Source organism: Sparus aurata, chromosome 17 (genome assembly GCF_900880675.1).
Source record: "Sparus aurata chromosome 17, fSpaAur1.1, whole genome shotgun sequence".
Classification (NCBI taxonomy): domain Eukaryota; kingdom Metazoa; phylum Chordata; class Actinopteri; order Spariformes; family Sparidae; genus Sparus; species Sparus aurata.
This window is the reverse complement of record NC_044203.1, coordinates 13,155,023-13,172,135: the sequence shown is the minus strand read 5'-3', so window position 1 is coordinate 13,172,135 and position 17,113 is coordinate 13,155,023. Positions and strand designations below refer to the sequence as shown.

The window sequence follows — 17,113 nt, the reverse complement described above, 5'->3', positions numbered from 1 at the left end:
TCTCTCTGTGTCGGCCCAGTTGATCTTGGTTGCCACGGTGATGGTAACCAGGTTGTTTGTGCAGAATATTTAACTAAACTGATGTTGCTGTATTTTCTCCTCCACTGTAAAGATGCTGTAGAGTCTATTGATCATCTCTTGACTGGTAAGTAGCTCACTGTCAATGCATGAACTGTATGTCAGTGACCTTTTAAACGATCAATAAGCAGAATGAGACATGGGGTATGTATTACAACATAAAATAGTTAATTGTGTTTGACTTTAAGTGACTCAGCAGTCCTGAATGGAGCCCAAATAACTTCATAACTTTAAATAACTTGAGGAGGATTTGGCTAGTATTGAAGGATGGGATACTGAGCTTACTGCTGTATAACCAAAGAATAACATTATAGTTTCCAGTAACTTTGGGATGACTCAAACTGAGAATTAGAACACAATTGGAGTGGAAAACTTGACCTTAGTTAGACCTTAATATTTGTTTGAAATAATATTGGCTGTAAGTATAATAACTGTAAGAACAGTTGTAGTAACTTTTAGTCCTAGCAGCCTATATTATATGATTTTATTGAAATTGTAAGAATATGTGTACAATTGAACCAGGCAGGCTATTTTATGTAAGAGCCCAGCAGATAACCAATTTTGGGGGACTGATGGCAATACTAATAAATACAGTCAAGCTTGAAATTATTCGAAGCCCTGGCAAATTTTTACTTAAACTTCTTTCCCCAAAGATAAGACTGTTTACAAGAGGCATCATTGTGGGAAAAAAAAATTTCTCAGCTTTTATTTACATTTGGTCAAAAAGTGGCATGTTCAAAATTATTCATACCCTTCTCAATAATCAATAGAAAAGCCTTTATTGGCTATTACGGCAATCAAACGGTTCCTATAATTGCTGACCAGCTTTCTGCATGTCTCCACTGGTATTTTTGCCTGTTCATCTTTAGCGATGAGCACCAACTCTTTCAGGTTGGCGCGTCTCCTTGCCAACACTCTTGATCTTTAGCTCCCTCCACAGATTCTCAATTGGATTCAAGTCAGGACTCTGGCTGGGCCACTGTAAAACGTTAATGTTTTTGTCCGCTAACCAATTCTTCACCGCTTTTGCTGTGTGTTTTGGGTCATTGTCGTGCCGAAATGTCCACTGATGCCCAACGCCAAGTTTCTCTGCAGGCTGCCTGATGTTCTTGTTGAGAATCTTGATGCATTCCTCTTTTTTCATGGTGCCGTTTACTGTGATTAGTTTCCCTGGTCCATTGGCTGAAAAACACCTCCAAAGCATTAGGTTCCCACCACCATGTTTGACAGTGGGGATGGGGTTCTTAGAGTTGAAGGCTTCTCCTTTTTTATGCCAAATGAAGGATTCATCATTGTGGCATACAATTCAATTTTTTTTTCATCTGACCATAAAACAGAAGACCAGCAGTCTTCTTCTTTGTCCAGATGAGCATTTGCAAAGGCCAAGCAGGCTTTTGTGTGCGTCCTCCTTGGTCTGTGTCCGTGGAACCCAGCAGTGTGCAGTGTCCGTTGGGACTGTCTGCCTTGAGACGTTGTCACCAGCAGAGCCCAGATTCACCAGGATTGCCTTGGTGGTGATCCTTGGATTCTTTTTCACCTCTCTCACTATCCTCCTGGCAAGCACAGGTGTCACTTTTGGGTTCCACAGTGCGGAACATCTTGTATTTTTTAATAATACTTTGCACTGTAGCCACTGGAACTTGAAAACATTTAGATATGGCGTTATAGCCCTTTACTGACTTGTGAGAAGCCACAATGTGCAGGCGCAGGTCCTCAGTGAGCTCTTATGTCTTAGCCATGACTGTCCACAAACCAACTGAGAGCTGCTCTTTTTCACCTGTTGAATTGATTAACAGCTGTTTTCAATGAACCAGGGTAATTAGGATGCTTTAGAACTTTGGATTTTCCATAGACTGTGACAGTTTGCAAAGGGTATGAATCATTTTGGACATTTTTTGTTCAAATGTAAATAAAAGTGGAGAAATATATATATATATTTTTGTACATCGTCTTATTATCTTTTGGGAGAAGCCTGTATCATTTCTGGTCCAAAAAAAAACTTGCTGGTTGAATAAAAACAACTTTAAGTCAAAATTTGCCAGGGGTATGAATAATTTCGGGCTTGACTGTAAATAAAACAAATATATGGGGAATTTTATGATATATATGTGATGAGCCAATATTGGACAATAATATCATACTGGCCAACTGATATATCATTCAGGCTCTATTTAATTTTGTATAATTTTTTGGGATGTAAATAATGGACTAAATAATTTTCCCGCCATTGTCATGTAAAGGAATTTGATAAATGTGATGTTTTTTGTGCTTCAATCAAGTTGTATTCACACACAGGAATTGACCTGCTGGCTGTCAACAACATTTCTTCATTCATGATCATGAACATAAAGCACCATAAATAGTAATATAAGTGGTGCTTCTACTCACATTGGTAGCTCTCGTGAGAACAACGGCACCGCCAACAGAGTGTAATACCTTCACGTTACTTTGACTTTGCTTTATTTTGCAACGCCACTCATCCTACCCTGTGTCTTCTCTTACTATATGTTCATCTTTTTGTCTCCTCCAGGTGTAAACACATCACAGGCTTCGCACAGGACATTTTGAATGACTTTAAATGTAATCCCAGCATGTTGGGGCACCACATCACAGTGTTCTCACCGAGGAATTTGGTTCTGTGTGGAGTCCAGATCTGCGGCACAGAACAAGGTACATTGATCTCATGAGAGCATCATGTCAATAGTCAATAGTGGAAATCTAGAGATGGGGTGCTACTTTTACTATTTCATTTTCATTTTAACGTGTCCCTTGCAGTTAAATGTGGACAAAAATTCAGTTTTACTTTTAATAAACTTAAAAAATGTTTTCACTTTTTTCACTAGAATCACCATTTGTGCTGATCAAATAGAACAAGATATGGGAAGATGCCCTGTCCCACTGCAGGGACAAACACAGGGGCCTGGCTTCCATCCTCGACACAGATTCCCAGCCCTAGCTGGGGGCCAGCATCTGGTGCGTGAACATGCCATACAACTATACAGAGATGACTGGTTTTATCCAAATAATGTGTTGTTTTCACCGTTTGTTGCCTTCATGCACTCTGCTGTTGTGACATTTTTGCATATTGTTTAAAGTTGTGTCAGTGCATTCTTCATAACAGTGTAATATGATGTTGTATGACACTACACAGCAACAATTACCTGCTGTGAGACTTTTACACTTTTTTCTAATCAAATAGTGGACTTTGGGATATTGAGGAATGAGTTTTTATCTTTTGTTGAATGTGGATGCTTTGAATTTGAATGGGCTATCAATTCATTGTTTTTTCATACTGAATACGTTTTGCATCCTTCCATAGGTATTCTTGATTGCATGGCATTTACTGTACATGTTATTTTCTTTCTTTGAATGGAAATAAAGTGCTGCTTTTATTCATGTCTGTGTGGAAAACTTTTATGTCACAATATGTATTTTCTGGATGTCCATATGGAGTCTAAATAAAAGTTGAGGTGTATCTGAGGTCTATTAGTTGATGTGTGCTACATGCGGAACTCCCCCGCTATCATCGCCGGTCGGAACCTTTCTTACCGGAACCATTAACCCTGGCTGCTACATTAGTCGTGCACTTTACTTAAAAAGACTGTGTAACCACGAGGGTGTAAACAAACAATACATAAGCTGCTGTTAGCTAGCTTTTCGGACAAGGATACCTTCTTGAAATCGGGGGATTCCTCGTATTTTCAGTTCCGGATGGAGATATTTGGAAGCACGTTTGACGACTCGGTGTTTCTGGAGGAGAAAAGCCGAGTCTCCGTCACTCTGTCCTCATATAACGCCAAACTGTGCGAACCGGAAGTGAGACTGAACACACACTTTATCACAAACGCGGGTTAACAGCATTTACAGCTTAACATGCTAAACATGGATAAAGTGAGACGGTCCTGAAAGCTTCGTGACGTGATAAAGCTATGAAAAATAGTGCTGCTAGCTAGCTAGCCTTGTAGCTATGGTTGACTTGACTCAGTGAGCACTTGCAAAAGAACAACAGTTTTATTCCTCCATGGGATGTAGACCGGATTTTAACACTAGAAGTTAACAACGTCACACACAACGACACATTGATATAGGCATATTAGCTGCAAAATAAAATACCTACCACTTATTTAGTGCATGATCTTTTACATTACATAACATGGTAATGTTTCTTGTTAATATTACTTAACATTGATAAGTGTGGCTCTGTGTTTTGACAGTTATTCAGTGTGCATAAAGAGCACAGTCAGGGAGGAGCTGACTCAAGTGACGTGTTTTAAAGTAGTATTCATGTTTTTCTCATGTTTCTCCTCAGTGGTTTTGTGACAGTGCTGCTCTCGATACAGACGACTCTTTAGAGAGGCAGAAAGTCTACAAGTTCAGAGCTGACTTGGCTGTGAGACAGGGGAACTATCAGGTATCAGTCATCATCACTCATCTCTAATTTCTTATTCTTATGAATGGCCATTATGGTTCCTCTGTGATGCTGTCAAACCACCAGCAGGGATGGCAGAAAGTTACAGATAAAGAAGTGGAAGCTCTCTGTTTAATGTCATACATGCATTTACATTGTATCAGCCAGCCTGTCCATGGGCACTGTTATGCGACACTGTTGTCATGGGCCAGTATTTGAATGTTTCTGTTTAGGCAACACATTCGTGTTATAAACAGTTACGTACAGGTAAGTTATCTAATTTGCACCTAAGAAGAACAACATTTCATGACAAATGAAAGACTTCAGGAAACACACTTAGCCGCTACTTCACTGAAACTCCTAATGTAATCTTAGTGAGCGAAATTGTTGAAATATATGTTGAACACACATTACACATACACACACACGTGCGTTTATTGTAATTGTACTTTTAGAAGTTGCTCAAGGCTCAGGAAAGTTTGCTAACGCTCATAACCTTTTGTCTTCCTATGATACATACGACTTTCAGTTCACTATGAGGTGTGTGATGATAAAAAGCATTGTTGGCTGTCTGTGCTTCTGGTGTTGGGTACAGAAAGCCTTGGATGCATACAGCAGCTGCCTGGAGTGGATCGCTGACAACAACCTGACCATCAGGAGAGATGTACTGGAGGGAATGGCCCGATGCTGCACCAGACTGGGACAGAAGGACAGGGCGCTGGAGTTGGCAGAAATACTGGTAATTCAGTTATATAAGACATTGTTCTGCATGGAAAACTCATAAGTTACTACAATACTTTATATAATAGGTGGTGTAAAAAAAAAAAAAAAAACCTCGAAATGAATTACATCAGTAACTGTTTTATTTAAATAATGTTTGTTTGATCTTACTCATAGAATATGTATGTTGACATTAAAGACAAAAGCAAAGATTCATCATTCCAGATATTTTGTCTGTAGGAACTGTATATTTAGTATATGTATCATGTAAGAAGTAAAAATCCTATAAAATGTATACAAATTGTGTCCATTTCTCAAAATATAGTATTATTCTTACCTTCCAGGCAGCTGTCGACTGTGTGCCCCAGGAAGCTTTACAGTTAAGAGTCAATATTTGCTTTAGGGGCTGTCCACAAAAATATATATTTTTCGTCTTGCCTGTTGAGCTGTTTATCCATCTAGATTGTTTTGGTGTGAGTTGCCGACTTTTGAAGTATTGGCCATAGAATTGTCTGCCTTCTCTCAAATGTAATGGAACTAGATGGCGCCTGACTTGTGTTACTCAAAGTGACCAGAAGAAAATCAAAATAAATGTCTCTCTACAGAAATGATGACCCTGTTACTCAAACGAAACCTTGTTGTGAGTAGTTTCATATTGGAACTACTTTCCAATTTAGTCTGTTAGTTTCCCATTTGCACATGAACACTCAGAGACTTATTAGGGCCCGAGCAGGGAACCTGCGAGGTCCCTATTGTAATCGTAATGATTCTTCTTCTTCTTCTTCTTCTTCTTCTTTTTTTTTTCCTTTGTCCAAAATGATCGCATTTTTCACTGCCTGAACATACCCCAAAACTCACCAAACTTGGAATATAAGTCACACCTGGCGAAAAATTTTTAATCTATTGTCGTCCTGAATTTCCACCACTAGGTGGCGCTGTTATTAAGGAAAGCGCGTTTTGGCTAATAACTCCCATATACTTTGTCGCACATTCAAAAACCTTACATTGACGCGTTCAGTGGATTGTGCTGAATCTCGTGGTATAGGCCACGCCCATTTCCGCCTTCCGTTTTTTTTCGCTACGTCGCAAAATGTCGAAAACCTACTTTTCGAACTCCTCCCAGGCGATTTCACCGATTTGCACGAAACTTGGCACACAGCATCTGTGGACCCTCCTGACAAAAAGTTATTAAAGGAATTTTGATAGACCACACGATACTCAAGTTATTAAATAACAACTTCCTGCAGATTTGGTTACAAACAGGAAGTGTTGCATATCTCCACATTGGTGTGGTCTAATGACATGAAACTCAGGATACTACTTCCCCATGAGCCCCTAAGTCCCTGTGCAAAATTTCAGGCGATGACCACAAGGTGGCGCTCTTTAAATTGATGTATTTTATATCTCCACAACGGTGCATCGGAATAAAACGAAACTTGGTACATTTATTGTCAGTGCCCTCCTGAGGACATCTGACAAAGGGTTTACCGATCCACCACTAGGTGGCGCTCTGGCGTCACTTTAATTGCATAATTGGCCCTGTGCCCACACCATAACACTTATGGAAATGAAATTCATAGAGGTGCTATAGAATGGCCCCTGTGACTCACTCACCGAAAATGACCACCAGGTGGCGCTATTTTCAATTCAAAAGCGTTTTTGGCTCATAACTCCCACCTAATATGTTGCACATTATTAATCCTCATATTTATGTATTCCCTGAATTTAGCTGAATTTTTTGATTTAGGCCACGCCCACTTTTGCAGTAACTTTCCGTTCGCAAATTTGCAAACAATGAAAAACCTACTTTTTCGAACTCCTCCTAGACGATTTGACCAATTCGCACCAAACTTTGTATGTAGCATCTGTAGACCCTCCTGACAAAAAGTTATCAAAAGAATTTTGATAGTCCATAAACTGCCCGAAATATAAAATGACAAATTCCTGCATATTGTGTTGAAAACAGACAATCTTGCATATCTTTACAAAATACTGTGTGATTATCACATAAATACTCTTCATTGTGTGGTATGGCATGATGAGGCTTTGTGTAAAATTTGGTGCAAATCGGCCAATAGATGGCGCTCTGGTCGCAGTCTAATCAGTGTCAATGGGATCTTCAAGTCCTCTTCAAAACTCATTGACCTTCATCCTTTTCTTGTCCCTCATACTTTGAGCTGGCCACTCCATTCCAACTTTAAAAGAGTCAGAAGCCCTCAAACTATTGGGCATGTAATCAGTTTTTGAAAATCTTTTACGGTTTTCAAATCATCACAGTTTTAGTTTTAAGGATTTTTAGGCCGTCTTCGGATTTCATAATGGGTGTGTATTGGGTGAGCTAGAGTGCGTGACATCATAGCTACAGTGGAGAGCAGATGGATGAACTGGAGAAAAAGTTCTCTTCAGCTTGATTTGGATCCCACGTCTTTTACTTCACATAGACAATATATACAGGGAAATGTAGGAAATCTTGTTGGCTTTCAGCTGATGGTCTTATTTCAGATGTAGGACTTACACTTTTGGCTGTTTGTGGTTTGTGACACTGCTGCAGGGAGACAAATTCAAACAGTACAAAAGTCAGTTCCACCATGGAGGCTTACCCACTGCTTAACAAGAACAAGCTGAAAACTGAACTGTCTCACATCTACAGCAATGATGAGTTCAAAAACCGTAGTGGAGCTGTGGCTCTGTACCAGCTGGTCACAGAGTGCAATCATCAGGAAACCTTTTCAGAGACTGTGGCTCTGCTAAACATCCTCATCACAACTTCTATGACTACAGCTGAATCTGAGCGGTGCTTCTCAACACTGAAGAGAATCAAGACCTTCCTCAGGAAGATAATATCTTCTTAATGCAGTTGCCATGCTCTGTATGGAGAAGAAACTTATCAAAGACATCCACAACTTAAACCACAAAGTCACTGAGAAATTTGCATCTTTCAAGAAGAAAAGTGCTAAATGTATGTATAAAAAGTACAACTGAAAACACCTGAGCAGTTTCTTCACAGGTTTCATATGTTACTACTAATTGTCAACATTGTTCTGCTTAAAAGGCAGCGGAGCAAAACAACCCACCTTTTCTCCTGTAATTCTTTTCAGTTTCATGAAACCTTAAGAACCATTTAACATTGGAAGTTTAATGTGCAGTGCTGTTGTTTTCATCTGACCACTACATGTCAATACAATGTTTGTAACAGTATTCATTTTACTTGATCTGTAAGTGTTAAAAAGATAATATTACTAATGATAAATGTTTGGAGATTTGTTTTGACATTTTATGTGATATATAGATATAATCATAATACATATCTTTATAGTAATAATGGAGTTTGGGAGGCGTTTTCCCATTCATTCTTGTGTGGACATTTCCTACTTTGCCTCTGCTGCTGCTCCAGCATATGTGCAGCCACAGAAACTGTAAGAAAGCTCTACAGGTAAAGGTCCAACAGCGCCCTCTGCTGGTGCAAAGAGTCAGGACATGCTCAGTCACAGAAACTGTAAGAAAGCTCTACAGGTAAAGGTCCAACAGCACCCTCTACTGGTGCAAAGTGTCAGGACATGCTCAGTCACAGAAACTGTAAGAAAGCTCTACAGGTAAAGGTCCAACAGCACCCTCTACTGGGGCAAAGAGACAGGACATGCTCCGTCACACTAAAATGCAGCAGACCAGTCAGTGAGCAGACCGTGTGGAGCTGCATGGACTTTCTGTGTGTTTCCCTAATGATGTGTGCATTCTTGAGGAAATGTCAGTGGTTTCTGCTTGTAGTTATGGATAATTTGATCACTATTGCAGTTTGCACATAGCCTGTGTCTCAGTAGTAGTTAGCTGCACTTTGCTTGCACTGCAGCTACATTTGGATTGTGAGGACTTAATGATGAATATTTCGTTTTTAATGCCGATTTTTCAACTCAGTCTGTTTCTTGGGATTGTGACCATGCTCGTTACAGTTTAAAGGTCGAAATATGTACTGTGGTTAACAGTCAGTATATAAAGCTATCATGCTGTTTAGCCGTCTATAGGGTTGAACACTGTACTCGTGAAACCCCCCCTTGAGCTGCAATTTCATCCCCTTCTTCAGATTTCATCATGCAGCAGGTGACATCTCATATCCCATCAGTTAATCAGTTCTTCTCTGACCTGGCATCGACTCAGTCTTTGTCCGGACAATCATGCAGTAGTTCACACAGTTTTTCTGACTTCAGCGTACATCATTTCAGACCGGCAATAGCAGTCCATCGAATTATGAAGCAACGACTTCCTCAGCGGAAGGTGTTGCTCGAGCATGCCCCGACGGCAGCAAGCCCCGACGGCAGCATGCATCGACGGCAGCAAGCCCCGACGGCAGCATGCATCGACGGCAGCACGCCCCGACGCGCGTGGACTGCGAGGGCCCGTTCAACGCTGCTTGCAGCTTTAATTTTTAATGAAATACAAAAGTAAAGCTTAGTAACGTTTATTAACATTTCTTCTGTGACAGACAGCCTATTTGAAGGTGCTTGTTAACTAAAATGACAGTAATGTATCCATGTAAGAGTGAAGGCATAGAAAACAGCCAGTGCTCTGTAGTAATATATACTTGAACTTTCTCCAGAGTAAAGAAGCCTCCAACACCTGTCACCTGACCAGCCTCCTGCTGCTCAAGGTCAGCATCAACCACAACACACACAAACGGAAAACAAACTCATTTCTCCCGTTTGTGCATTCCAAATTATTCTATGGAAATGTAACATCATTGCTTAATTTGAATTTTTAACTGAAGGTCACCATCTACCAGCATTTTGGAGTCGTGGGATCCACAATGTTGTGTCTGCAGCAGCTGTGTAACCTGCTGCCCTTCAACCCCTGGCACTGGTACAACCTGGGACAGACGTGTCTGCAGCTGCTGGAAAGCAAAACAACCACAGGTAGGAGAGACTTTATTTCCTGTCCAAACACCTGCCTTTTGACCTCTTATAACAAACATGTATATGAAAAATAAATGATTTGCCCTCATGGTTTGGTGTGATCTGCTGTATTTACCTTGTCTAGGATCATGTCCCCCACAGAGGTGTGAATCAACAGAGGAGCAGGATGATGGCGAGACTGAGGAACAGCAGGAGGCCGCAGAACCGGATGAGGACAGGATCTGGCTGAAAGCGTGCACCTGTTTCATCAGGACGAGGTACATCTCTGATGCCATAGTTGAATGTGGGCTTTTTATGAAGATGTTAAAGGTGTAATGGCCAGCAACCGAAATTCACACTTAAACTAATGCTGGTATTACAACACCGGAAGCGCTGGGGCTACCTAGTTAGCATGCTGACTTCAGTAGACAGCTCTTCGAAATAACATCAAAACTTTCATTTATTCATATTCTGTTGATAATATTAGTTCATGTTTAATGTTTTAAACCAGAATTCTCACATTTTATACCTTTTTTTTTTTTTTTTTTTTTTAAAGTGTAACATTAAATCATAGTGTCTGACTGTCCCCTTTTCTGTCAGACTTCTGTTGAGGATCCTTCGGCAGCAGCAGTCCTCCTTTGTTCTGCAGCGCAGTGAAAACGCCCTCCAGACAACAGATGAAGTTTTACAGCGGCTGAATCCCAAAGACACAACCCTGCAGGCTATCACTGAGGTGCAGACTCGCTCTTGTGTTTGTATGCATTAGTGTCGAGACCTGAACCTGAAGTTTAGTTTAGGGTAATTTCTCTCCCTTTCATCTCCCAGGTGATGTCAGAGGACCTGATCCCGGAGAAAATGAGGGAGGACAGCCAGGACGGGGAGAGTTTGACCAGTTTGTGTCTTCAGAGCTTCAGGGAGCGCTGGTGGAACAAGATCTTACTGACTGGAGCCCTAGATACTGATGGCAGTCAGCATCGGCCGCAAACGGACACAAAGTCTTGATGCTTCACTGATGCCTGTTTACAGAGAACATGCTGAAGATGCTTCTGTTAACTGTGAACAAAAGACCCAGACTGAATGAACTGAAAGCCAGGTCTAGCTCCTAAAACAGGAGCAGGCATTAGGTCTGCCAGAACTAATTGATACCGCAATGATTCCTCATACAAGTGACAATACATGGGTCAGAAGTACAGATCAAATGGTTTTTACTTTTAATGCTGACAATCTCAAAACACCAAAATCACTGTTCAGAAGTATATAAATGTCACAGAATGTTTCGTGTTCATCTAAAGCACAAGGAGAACTGCACAGTGAATGTTAATCTTACAGTGTCAAACATACACGGACCCATTCATGCTGCATCCACCTCATACTGTGTTACGTAATACAGGACAGTGGTTCTGTTCTGCATTGAGAGAGGAAACAAGGTGAGACAACATAAAGTCTTTGAATGCTCTGCCTCAAATGTAAAGTATGCCTTAACATGTTCATATCTTAATAATTTTCATTAAACAATTGCATTTTGGTTGTTGTTGTTTTTTGTTAAACATTGACAAACATATACAGAAGTAGGTGGCGATAAATGGTAGTCTAGCAGAAATTTTGACATGCCACAGCAGGTAAAGATAGGGCAGTTCCAGCCGTGTTCCTGGGGGCTTTCTGTCCTGCGTGTTTCAGCCAGGTGTGTCGGGAAACCTTTAAAACATGTAGGACAGAGGGCCCCCAGAAACAGGAATGGAAAAACACTGAGCTAGGGTTGAGTTTTTTCTTAAATTTGCGAGGTCTTAATTGCCACTAACCTTTGATCTAATTTAATTTATCAGTCATCAAACATCAGCTGTTCACACAAGAATGAACTGGCACCTTTCTATTCACCTCTTAGTGGTTTCCTGTGGCAGAAGCTTTGCCGGGCACTCTTGAAAGCTTTAATTGCAGAATGATAAAACATTACAGATATTTTTTAAGTTTAAAAAAAAAAACGTTTAGAAAAAAAAAATTAATATATAAAATTATAATATAATATATATAAATTTTTGAGCAGGTACGAACAGGCTTCTCCTATTTCACATTTCACTGTCAGGTGATGGTTGTGTTTGTGTTGAGTCCTGCTCCTCTGAAGCCTCCTGAGTGTCTGTCAGTCATGCTCTTGCTCCTTCCTAATGGCAGATTCATGCCACTGTGAAACGGCCTCCAGCCCACCTGCTGTCCCATCCCGTAGGTGGTGCCGAAGGAGCTGTGGCGAGCCACAGGTCTGGGTCTTGCAGCGTGACTCCAGTTTAGCCTCGGAGTGGATGTCACCTGCTGGGAGGTGTGGGGCTGTAGATGTAGTTTGGTTCCTGTAGCTGGGGAGAACAGCCTGTAGTCGGACTGGAGCTGAGGTTTATGATGAGTGCTCACGGCTTTTGGTGCAGTCGGAGCCTCTGTGGTTGGGTGCGACTGGTGGAGAGGTTGGTGGGGCCTCAGCAGCTGATCTTGCCCCCTGGTTCCTGTTTGTAGAGCAGATGTGTGTCCTCTTAAGTGGGTTGAAGGGAACAGGACACCTGTCTTTGATTGTTTTTGCTGTGATGTGGAAGGAGACAGGACTGTGGGATGATCAGCCACAAAGTCCATCTTTTGTTTGAAGTTTAGTGAGCAGTACCACTGTCGTCTTTGTGGGTTTAGACCTGCAGCAGTTCCCGGAGGCTTTATTAATCTGTCTCCAGTCCTCTGATTCAACTCTCGAGCACCATAATGTGGGGACTGAAGGTCTGGTCTTTCAGCAGTCTTGAAAAGTGATTGATAATGGACAGCCCTCTGCGGTCCCTGTCTGGTGGAAACAGTGTGAGGAGGGGTTGGCTCTTGAACCTTCACATTCTTCTCAGCTGTCATGGTGACGGTGAGGCTGGTTAGCTGAGACTGAATGTCTGAGAAAGGAGTCTGACTGAGGGGGTTTAAGTGGCTCTGGATCTTGTTTTTATTCTCCTCCAAAGGTTCCCTTTTCTTTTGTGCATCAGGCTGGGTGCCGACAGCTCCTAGTCTACGCTTTGTCTTTCCCATAGAAACAGTCTTCAGTGCTCCTGGTTGAACCAAAGGTTTTGGTTGTGGAGGTTTTTCATGCACATGTGTACCAGGGCCTGCTCTGGGGAGAGACTGAGTATGACCTTTGCTGCACTCCAGTTCTCGATTAGATAAAACTGGCATGTTTACTGTTGTCTGAATGTTTTGAGCATCCTCATTCCAAACCCTTTGGCACACTGTTTTGGTCTGGCCTGATTTCGACCTAGTGACATTGGCGTTCTCGTTCCGAGCTTCATGTAATGTGATGTGAGTAGGGAGATTGATGTAAGTGACAAAGCCGGGGACTGATGTAGAGCTGGAGTGCAGCCTGTGGAATTCCTGATGGAAAGGTACGACCGCTCTGCCCTTCAGAAGCACAGCCAGACTACGATGGACTTGCCAGGACAGCCAAGAGAAGCTGAGGACACAAAACACACACACACACACACACACACACACACACACACACACACACACACACACACACACACACACATACACACACACACACACACACACACACACACACACACAGGCATTTATTATAGAGCCTAAAACAAAAAACACATCTAACAAATACATTAGATATTCTGTACATTTTGAGAAGAAAAACAGTCACATAGCAAGATTTGATGTTTGAATGTGCATTCATGTCCATGCATACAGCATATATATGATATATATATGTATATATATATATATATATATATAAAAATGTGTGTGTTTTTGTGTGTGTGTGTACCTGAATGAGCCAGTCAGCACCTCAGTCCAGTCAGTGATGATAAAACTCTCAGCAATCTCACCAGTCAGCCTCCTGCCCGTCTTCGCACAGTATGTCTGTCCACTGACGCTGCGTACTGACAGTTTCTACACACACACACACACACACAAATCTTCAATATGTAGAATTTTGTCACATCTTTTTACTTATTAAAGCAAAAAAAAAAAAAGAAAACTCAAAAAAACAACATATCCTTTATTGAAAAGTTGACAGGAGTGTGATAGTTTGGTCTCTTGTTGTTTCTATGAGGACAGAAGTCAAATGTAAATTAATTCCCAGCTATTCATAGTAGTTATTTTTTAACTAAACAATGTGATTTAATAGTCAAATTACAACAGTGACTGCTTTTGTCCCAAACATTTTTTTCCTCACACTTGCTTGTAAATCAACAGTATTAAAGTCCATTTTAATGTCATCTATCATTCAGCTTCATACCTTGGGTGACATTGTATTTCTCAAAAAGTCCCTGATTTTCAAAGCGCAGACTTTGACCTTGTTTTCTTGTGGCTGATTACAGAGTTAAACACACATTATGAAATGTCTGCTGCTCAGGGATGTCTCAGCTAGTTTGATGATGTTGTGAAGTAGCGAGGGATCACAGGAGTTGTTGTCTGTATTGTAAAACAACCACTTTTTCCTCAATTAAAATCCATCTGCGTGAAATGATCATGGATGAGATAAATAAAGTGTTTTCCCTTTCACATTTAGTCCAGTCTCTTAACTTCTTTCATCTCGCTCCGACACATCAACTGATGTTTCCCTGGAAGTTATAGCAGCTAGAGAGGCTAAAGGGGATCTGACGCCACTGACAGGTGATCAAATGAAACGCACTGCGGCCTTGAGTAAAATCTTCTGGGTTAAAATATTGTTGGAAACACTCTGGATCACGTGAGTACACAACTCAGCTAAATTTAACAAAGATCTAGTAGTTATTTGGACTTTTTAATGCAGACATTTGACATATCATGTCTTTAAAGCAGCAAACATCACACTTTTTAAGTATTTCTTTCAGACTGAGGCTTTGAATTTGTACATGTTTCTCCTCGGAGGTTGTATTTTGGAAGGCGAAGGGAAAAGAGCGATGCAGTGAAGGTATGTGAAGAAAAACCTGGTCTGATCATTTTATCTAAGGGGTGCAAGTTGAAGTGGGATATAAATGAACCACATCTACCCACGGGAAAGTTTTTGCTGTCGAGCTTGAGGTCCTGCCACACGCTGACAAACAGGTCCAGGTTGAGGTGATCCAGCAGCAGGTGAACAGACACATTCCTCTTCCTGCTCGCCTCCAGCAGGTCACACAGCAGCTCGACATCACTGAAGCTGTCAATCACTATGGCTAAGGCCTGCACGGACAGATATCATTAACTGTGTGTTTGGCTTATCAGCACACAAGATCCAATACCAACATTTTTCTTATCAGCCCATATGCTTTCCACATGCTGACAAAAACATGTGCAGGACACACCCCACACACACCTACCATTGTGGCCTTTCTGATGAACTCTCTAACCAGGTCTTTCATGCCTGCCGCCCTGCTGTCGGACTGGAAATAGACCTCAAGTTCCTTCTCTTCCGGTACACGACCAGTCGCTTGCACATCTGAGAGAGACAAAAACATGATTAGAAATTGCAGCAATTGAGATATAAAAGCAAAGAAATACTGATTTGCTGAGGTCATGCTGACTGACAATCTCAAAAATCACAAAGTTAAAACACTAGAGAGATAGTATTTAAGTTTTGGCTTCCACAAGAGCTTCCCACTCGTGTAATACCTTTCAGGCTGCTCAGGTCCAGACCTGCCACACTGGGCTCACTGTCTGTGGACGTCATGGGACATCGTGTGACAGACTGAGAGCCAGCAGAAAAGCTCTCAAACTCTTTGTCATCATCATCAGATTCACCAGGATCAGCTGCAATAAAGCACAAAAACCTGCGTAAAGCTCATGCAAAGAAAAAGGTAATGCAACCAGCCAGCATTTTCTTTTTTTTTTATCCAATAAATCAATCTGATGTCTGTTCTGTGTTTTCAAACACGACAGGCTGTGTAAAAAGGAAAAAAAAACAAACATGTAAAAGCAAATATTTCAACCTGTGCTGCCATCTCTGCCATTTTCCAGGATGTAAATCTTCTCCAGCTCTGACAGAAAGTCCACTTCTCCCTCTGCCTCCAACACCTCGTGGTATCCCTGTAAGCCGCGACTGAGCAGGGAGTCTGCTGCCAGCCGAGTGCTTTCATTGTGGCTCAGGTCCAACGTGGGTCTGCTGGCTATGAAGTCAAAGTAAGAGGAAGGAATGCGAAGGTCTTGCACCCGCCGCCTCACCTTTCCCTGGGGTTTTGACCTCCTGTATGACAGCACGGACACACCGCTGGCATCCATAGATGATGGATTCAAGTTTTTTTTGATCCCATCAGACAATCATTTGAGCCACAAGAAGGCCCCTGTTGCAGCTGTGCATGACCCTCAGAGCCTGACCGAGGCGGTTCCCTGCAGGTCCCCTTATGACATTATTGACAGAACCTGCGGTTGACGCACAGAGAAAAGTCAAGAGAAGAAGCTAGATCCGCCCCCCACCCCCTTAAGGGCAAGATGCTTTCACAAGTGATGAGCGGCGAGAGGTGACAGGTGAGAGCTGAGAGCAAAAGTCACGCAGTAAGATCTGAATGCGTCCTTCAGGGATCTTGTGAAGACAGACAATTCCCCAGAAAGTATGCCCATATATGAACTTAACGAATATATATAAATATTGGTGAACTTTGGCTTCAAGACGTATTTCTGTATTCCTATGAGACACCGAGTGTGTGTTTCTGGTTTTGAACAATCAGGTCAAGAGTGAGGGAACAAAAAGATGATTGACTGATTTTGCTGATTCAGTGCAGATGAGCAGGGATAAAAGATAGGCGGAGGGAGGAAGAAGAATGAGTGACAGGAATGAGGATGGCTGTCACTGCAGCTCATGTCAACCTGAGTGCTTAAAGGACTCAAAGGCAGTTTAAGGCACACCCAGGCAGAGCAGGAGCAGACAGCTCCTTCATCTGGTTCACACTCTTTATATTTTCACTTCTTGACTTTCATATGTCATGTTGTCTAATTAGCAACAGACTAATCTAATCAAATCTGTTGGCGCCTAGAGCTGTAAAGATTTTGTGAAGACTACGTTTGAGGGGCTGGATTACAAATCAGTGACGGCTTCAATCACTCAACTGTT

The 17,113-nt window shown here is 41.6% G+C and overlaps 2 protein-coding genes and 1 long non-coding RNA gene across 5 annotated transcripts; 2 read left to right on the top strand and 1 right to left on the bottom strand.

The window, feature by feature from the left end:
• Nucleotides 1-154: 154 nt before the first annotated feature.
• On the top strand, nucleotides 155-3,474 carry LOC115567520 (uncharacterized). 2 transcript variants are annotated; one of them, XR_003981212.1, is made up of 3 exons: nucleotides 155-2,507; nucleotides 2,609-2,748; nucleotides 2,922-3,474. It is a non-coding gene; the product is annotated as an uncharacterized LOC115567520 (long non-coding RNA). The 2 variants fall into 2 exon arrangements; XR_003981211.1 differs by lacking the exon at nucleotides 155-2,507 and having other exon boundaries at nucleotides 2,520-2,748.
• Nucleotides 3,475-3,640: 166 nt separating this feature from the next.
• On the top strand, nucleotides 3,641-11,614 carry c17h8orf76 (chromosome 17 C8orf76 homolog). 2 transcript variants are annotated; one of them, XM_030394197.1, is made up of 8 exons: nucleotides 3,641-3,894; nucleotides 4,388-4,489; nucleotides 5,082-5,225; nucleotides 9,798-9,848; nucleotides 9,966-10,110; nucleotides 10,235-10,367; nucleotides 10,690-10,822; nucleotides 10,915-11,614. In XM_030394197.1, the coding sequence occupies exons 1-8, from the start codon at nucleotides 3,790-3,792 to the stop codon at nucleotides 11,089-11,091; spliced, it is 990 nt and encodes a 329-aa protein (XP_030250057.1). In that variant the 5' UTR covers nucleotides 3,641-3,789; the 3' UTR covers nucleotides 11,092-11,614. The 2 variants fall into 2 exon arrangements, with proteins under 2 accessions (XP_030250057.1, XP_030250058.1); XM_030394198.1 differs by having other exon boundaries at nucleotides 3,643-4,234.
• A 57-nt stretch (nucleotides 11,615-11,671) lies between these two features.
• On the bottom strand, nucleotides 11,672-17,073 carry LOC115567517 (protein FAM83A-like). The gene is made up of 6 exons (XM_030394196.1): nucleotides 15,996-17,073; nucleotides 15,679-15,816; nucleotides 15,387-15,505; nucleotides 15,082-15,249; nucleotides 13,868-13,992; nucleotides 11,672-13,543 (listed from the first exon to the last, which is right to left on the bottom strand). The coding sequence occupies exons 1-6, from the start codon at nucleotides 16,282-16,284 to the stop codon at nucleotides 12,166-12,168; spliced, it is 2,217 nt and encodes a 738-aa protein (XP_030250056.1). The 5' UTR covers nucleotides 16,285-17,073; the 3' UTR covers nucleotides 11,672-12,165.
• Nucleotides 17,074-17,113: the final 40 nt, after the last annotated feature.

Excerpts from the sequence above, each read along its gene's own strand:
- c17h8orf76 (XM_030394197.1), top strand. The coding sequence starts at position 3,790 with ATGGAGATATTTGGAAGCACGTTTGACGACTCGGTGTTTCTGGAGGAG. Across the intron at positions 4,490-5,081 it reads TGAGACAGGGGAACTATCAG|AAAGCCTTGGATGCATACAG; the intron begins GTATCAGTCATC and ends TGTTGGGTACAG. Across the intron at positions 5,226-9,797 it reads TGGAGTTGGCAGAAATACTG|AGTAAAGAAGCCTCCAACAC; the intron begins GTAATTCAGTTA and ends AACTTTCTCCAG.
- LOC115567517 (XM_030394196.1), bottom strand. The coding sequence starts at position 16,284 with ATGGATGCCAGCGGTGTGTCCGTGCTGTCATACAGGAGGTCAAAACCC. Across the intron at positions 15,506-15,678 it reads GGACCTGAGCAGCCTGAAAG|ATGTGCAAGCGACTGGTCGT; the intron begins GTATTACACGAG and ends TGTCTCTCTCAG. Across the intron at positions 15,250-15,386 it reads TCATCAGAAAGGCCACAATG|GCCTTAGCCATAGTGATTGA; the intron begins GTAGGTGTGTGT and ends CTGTCCGTGCAG.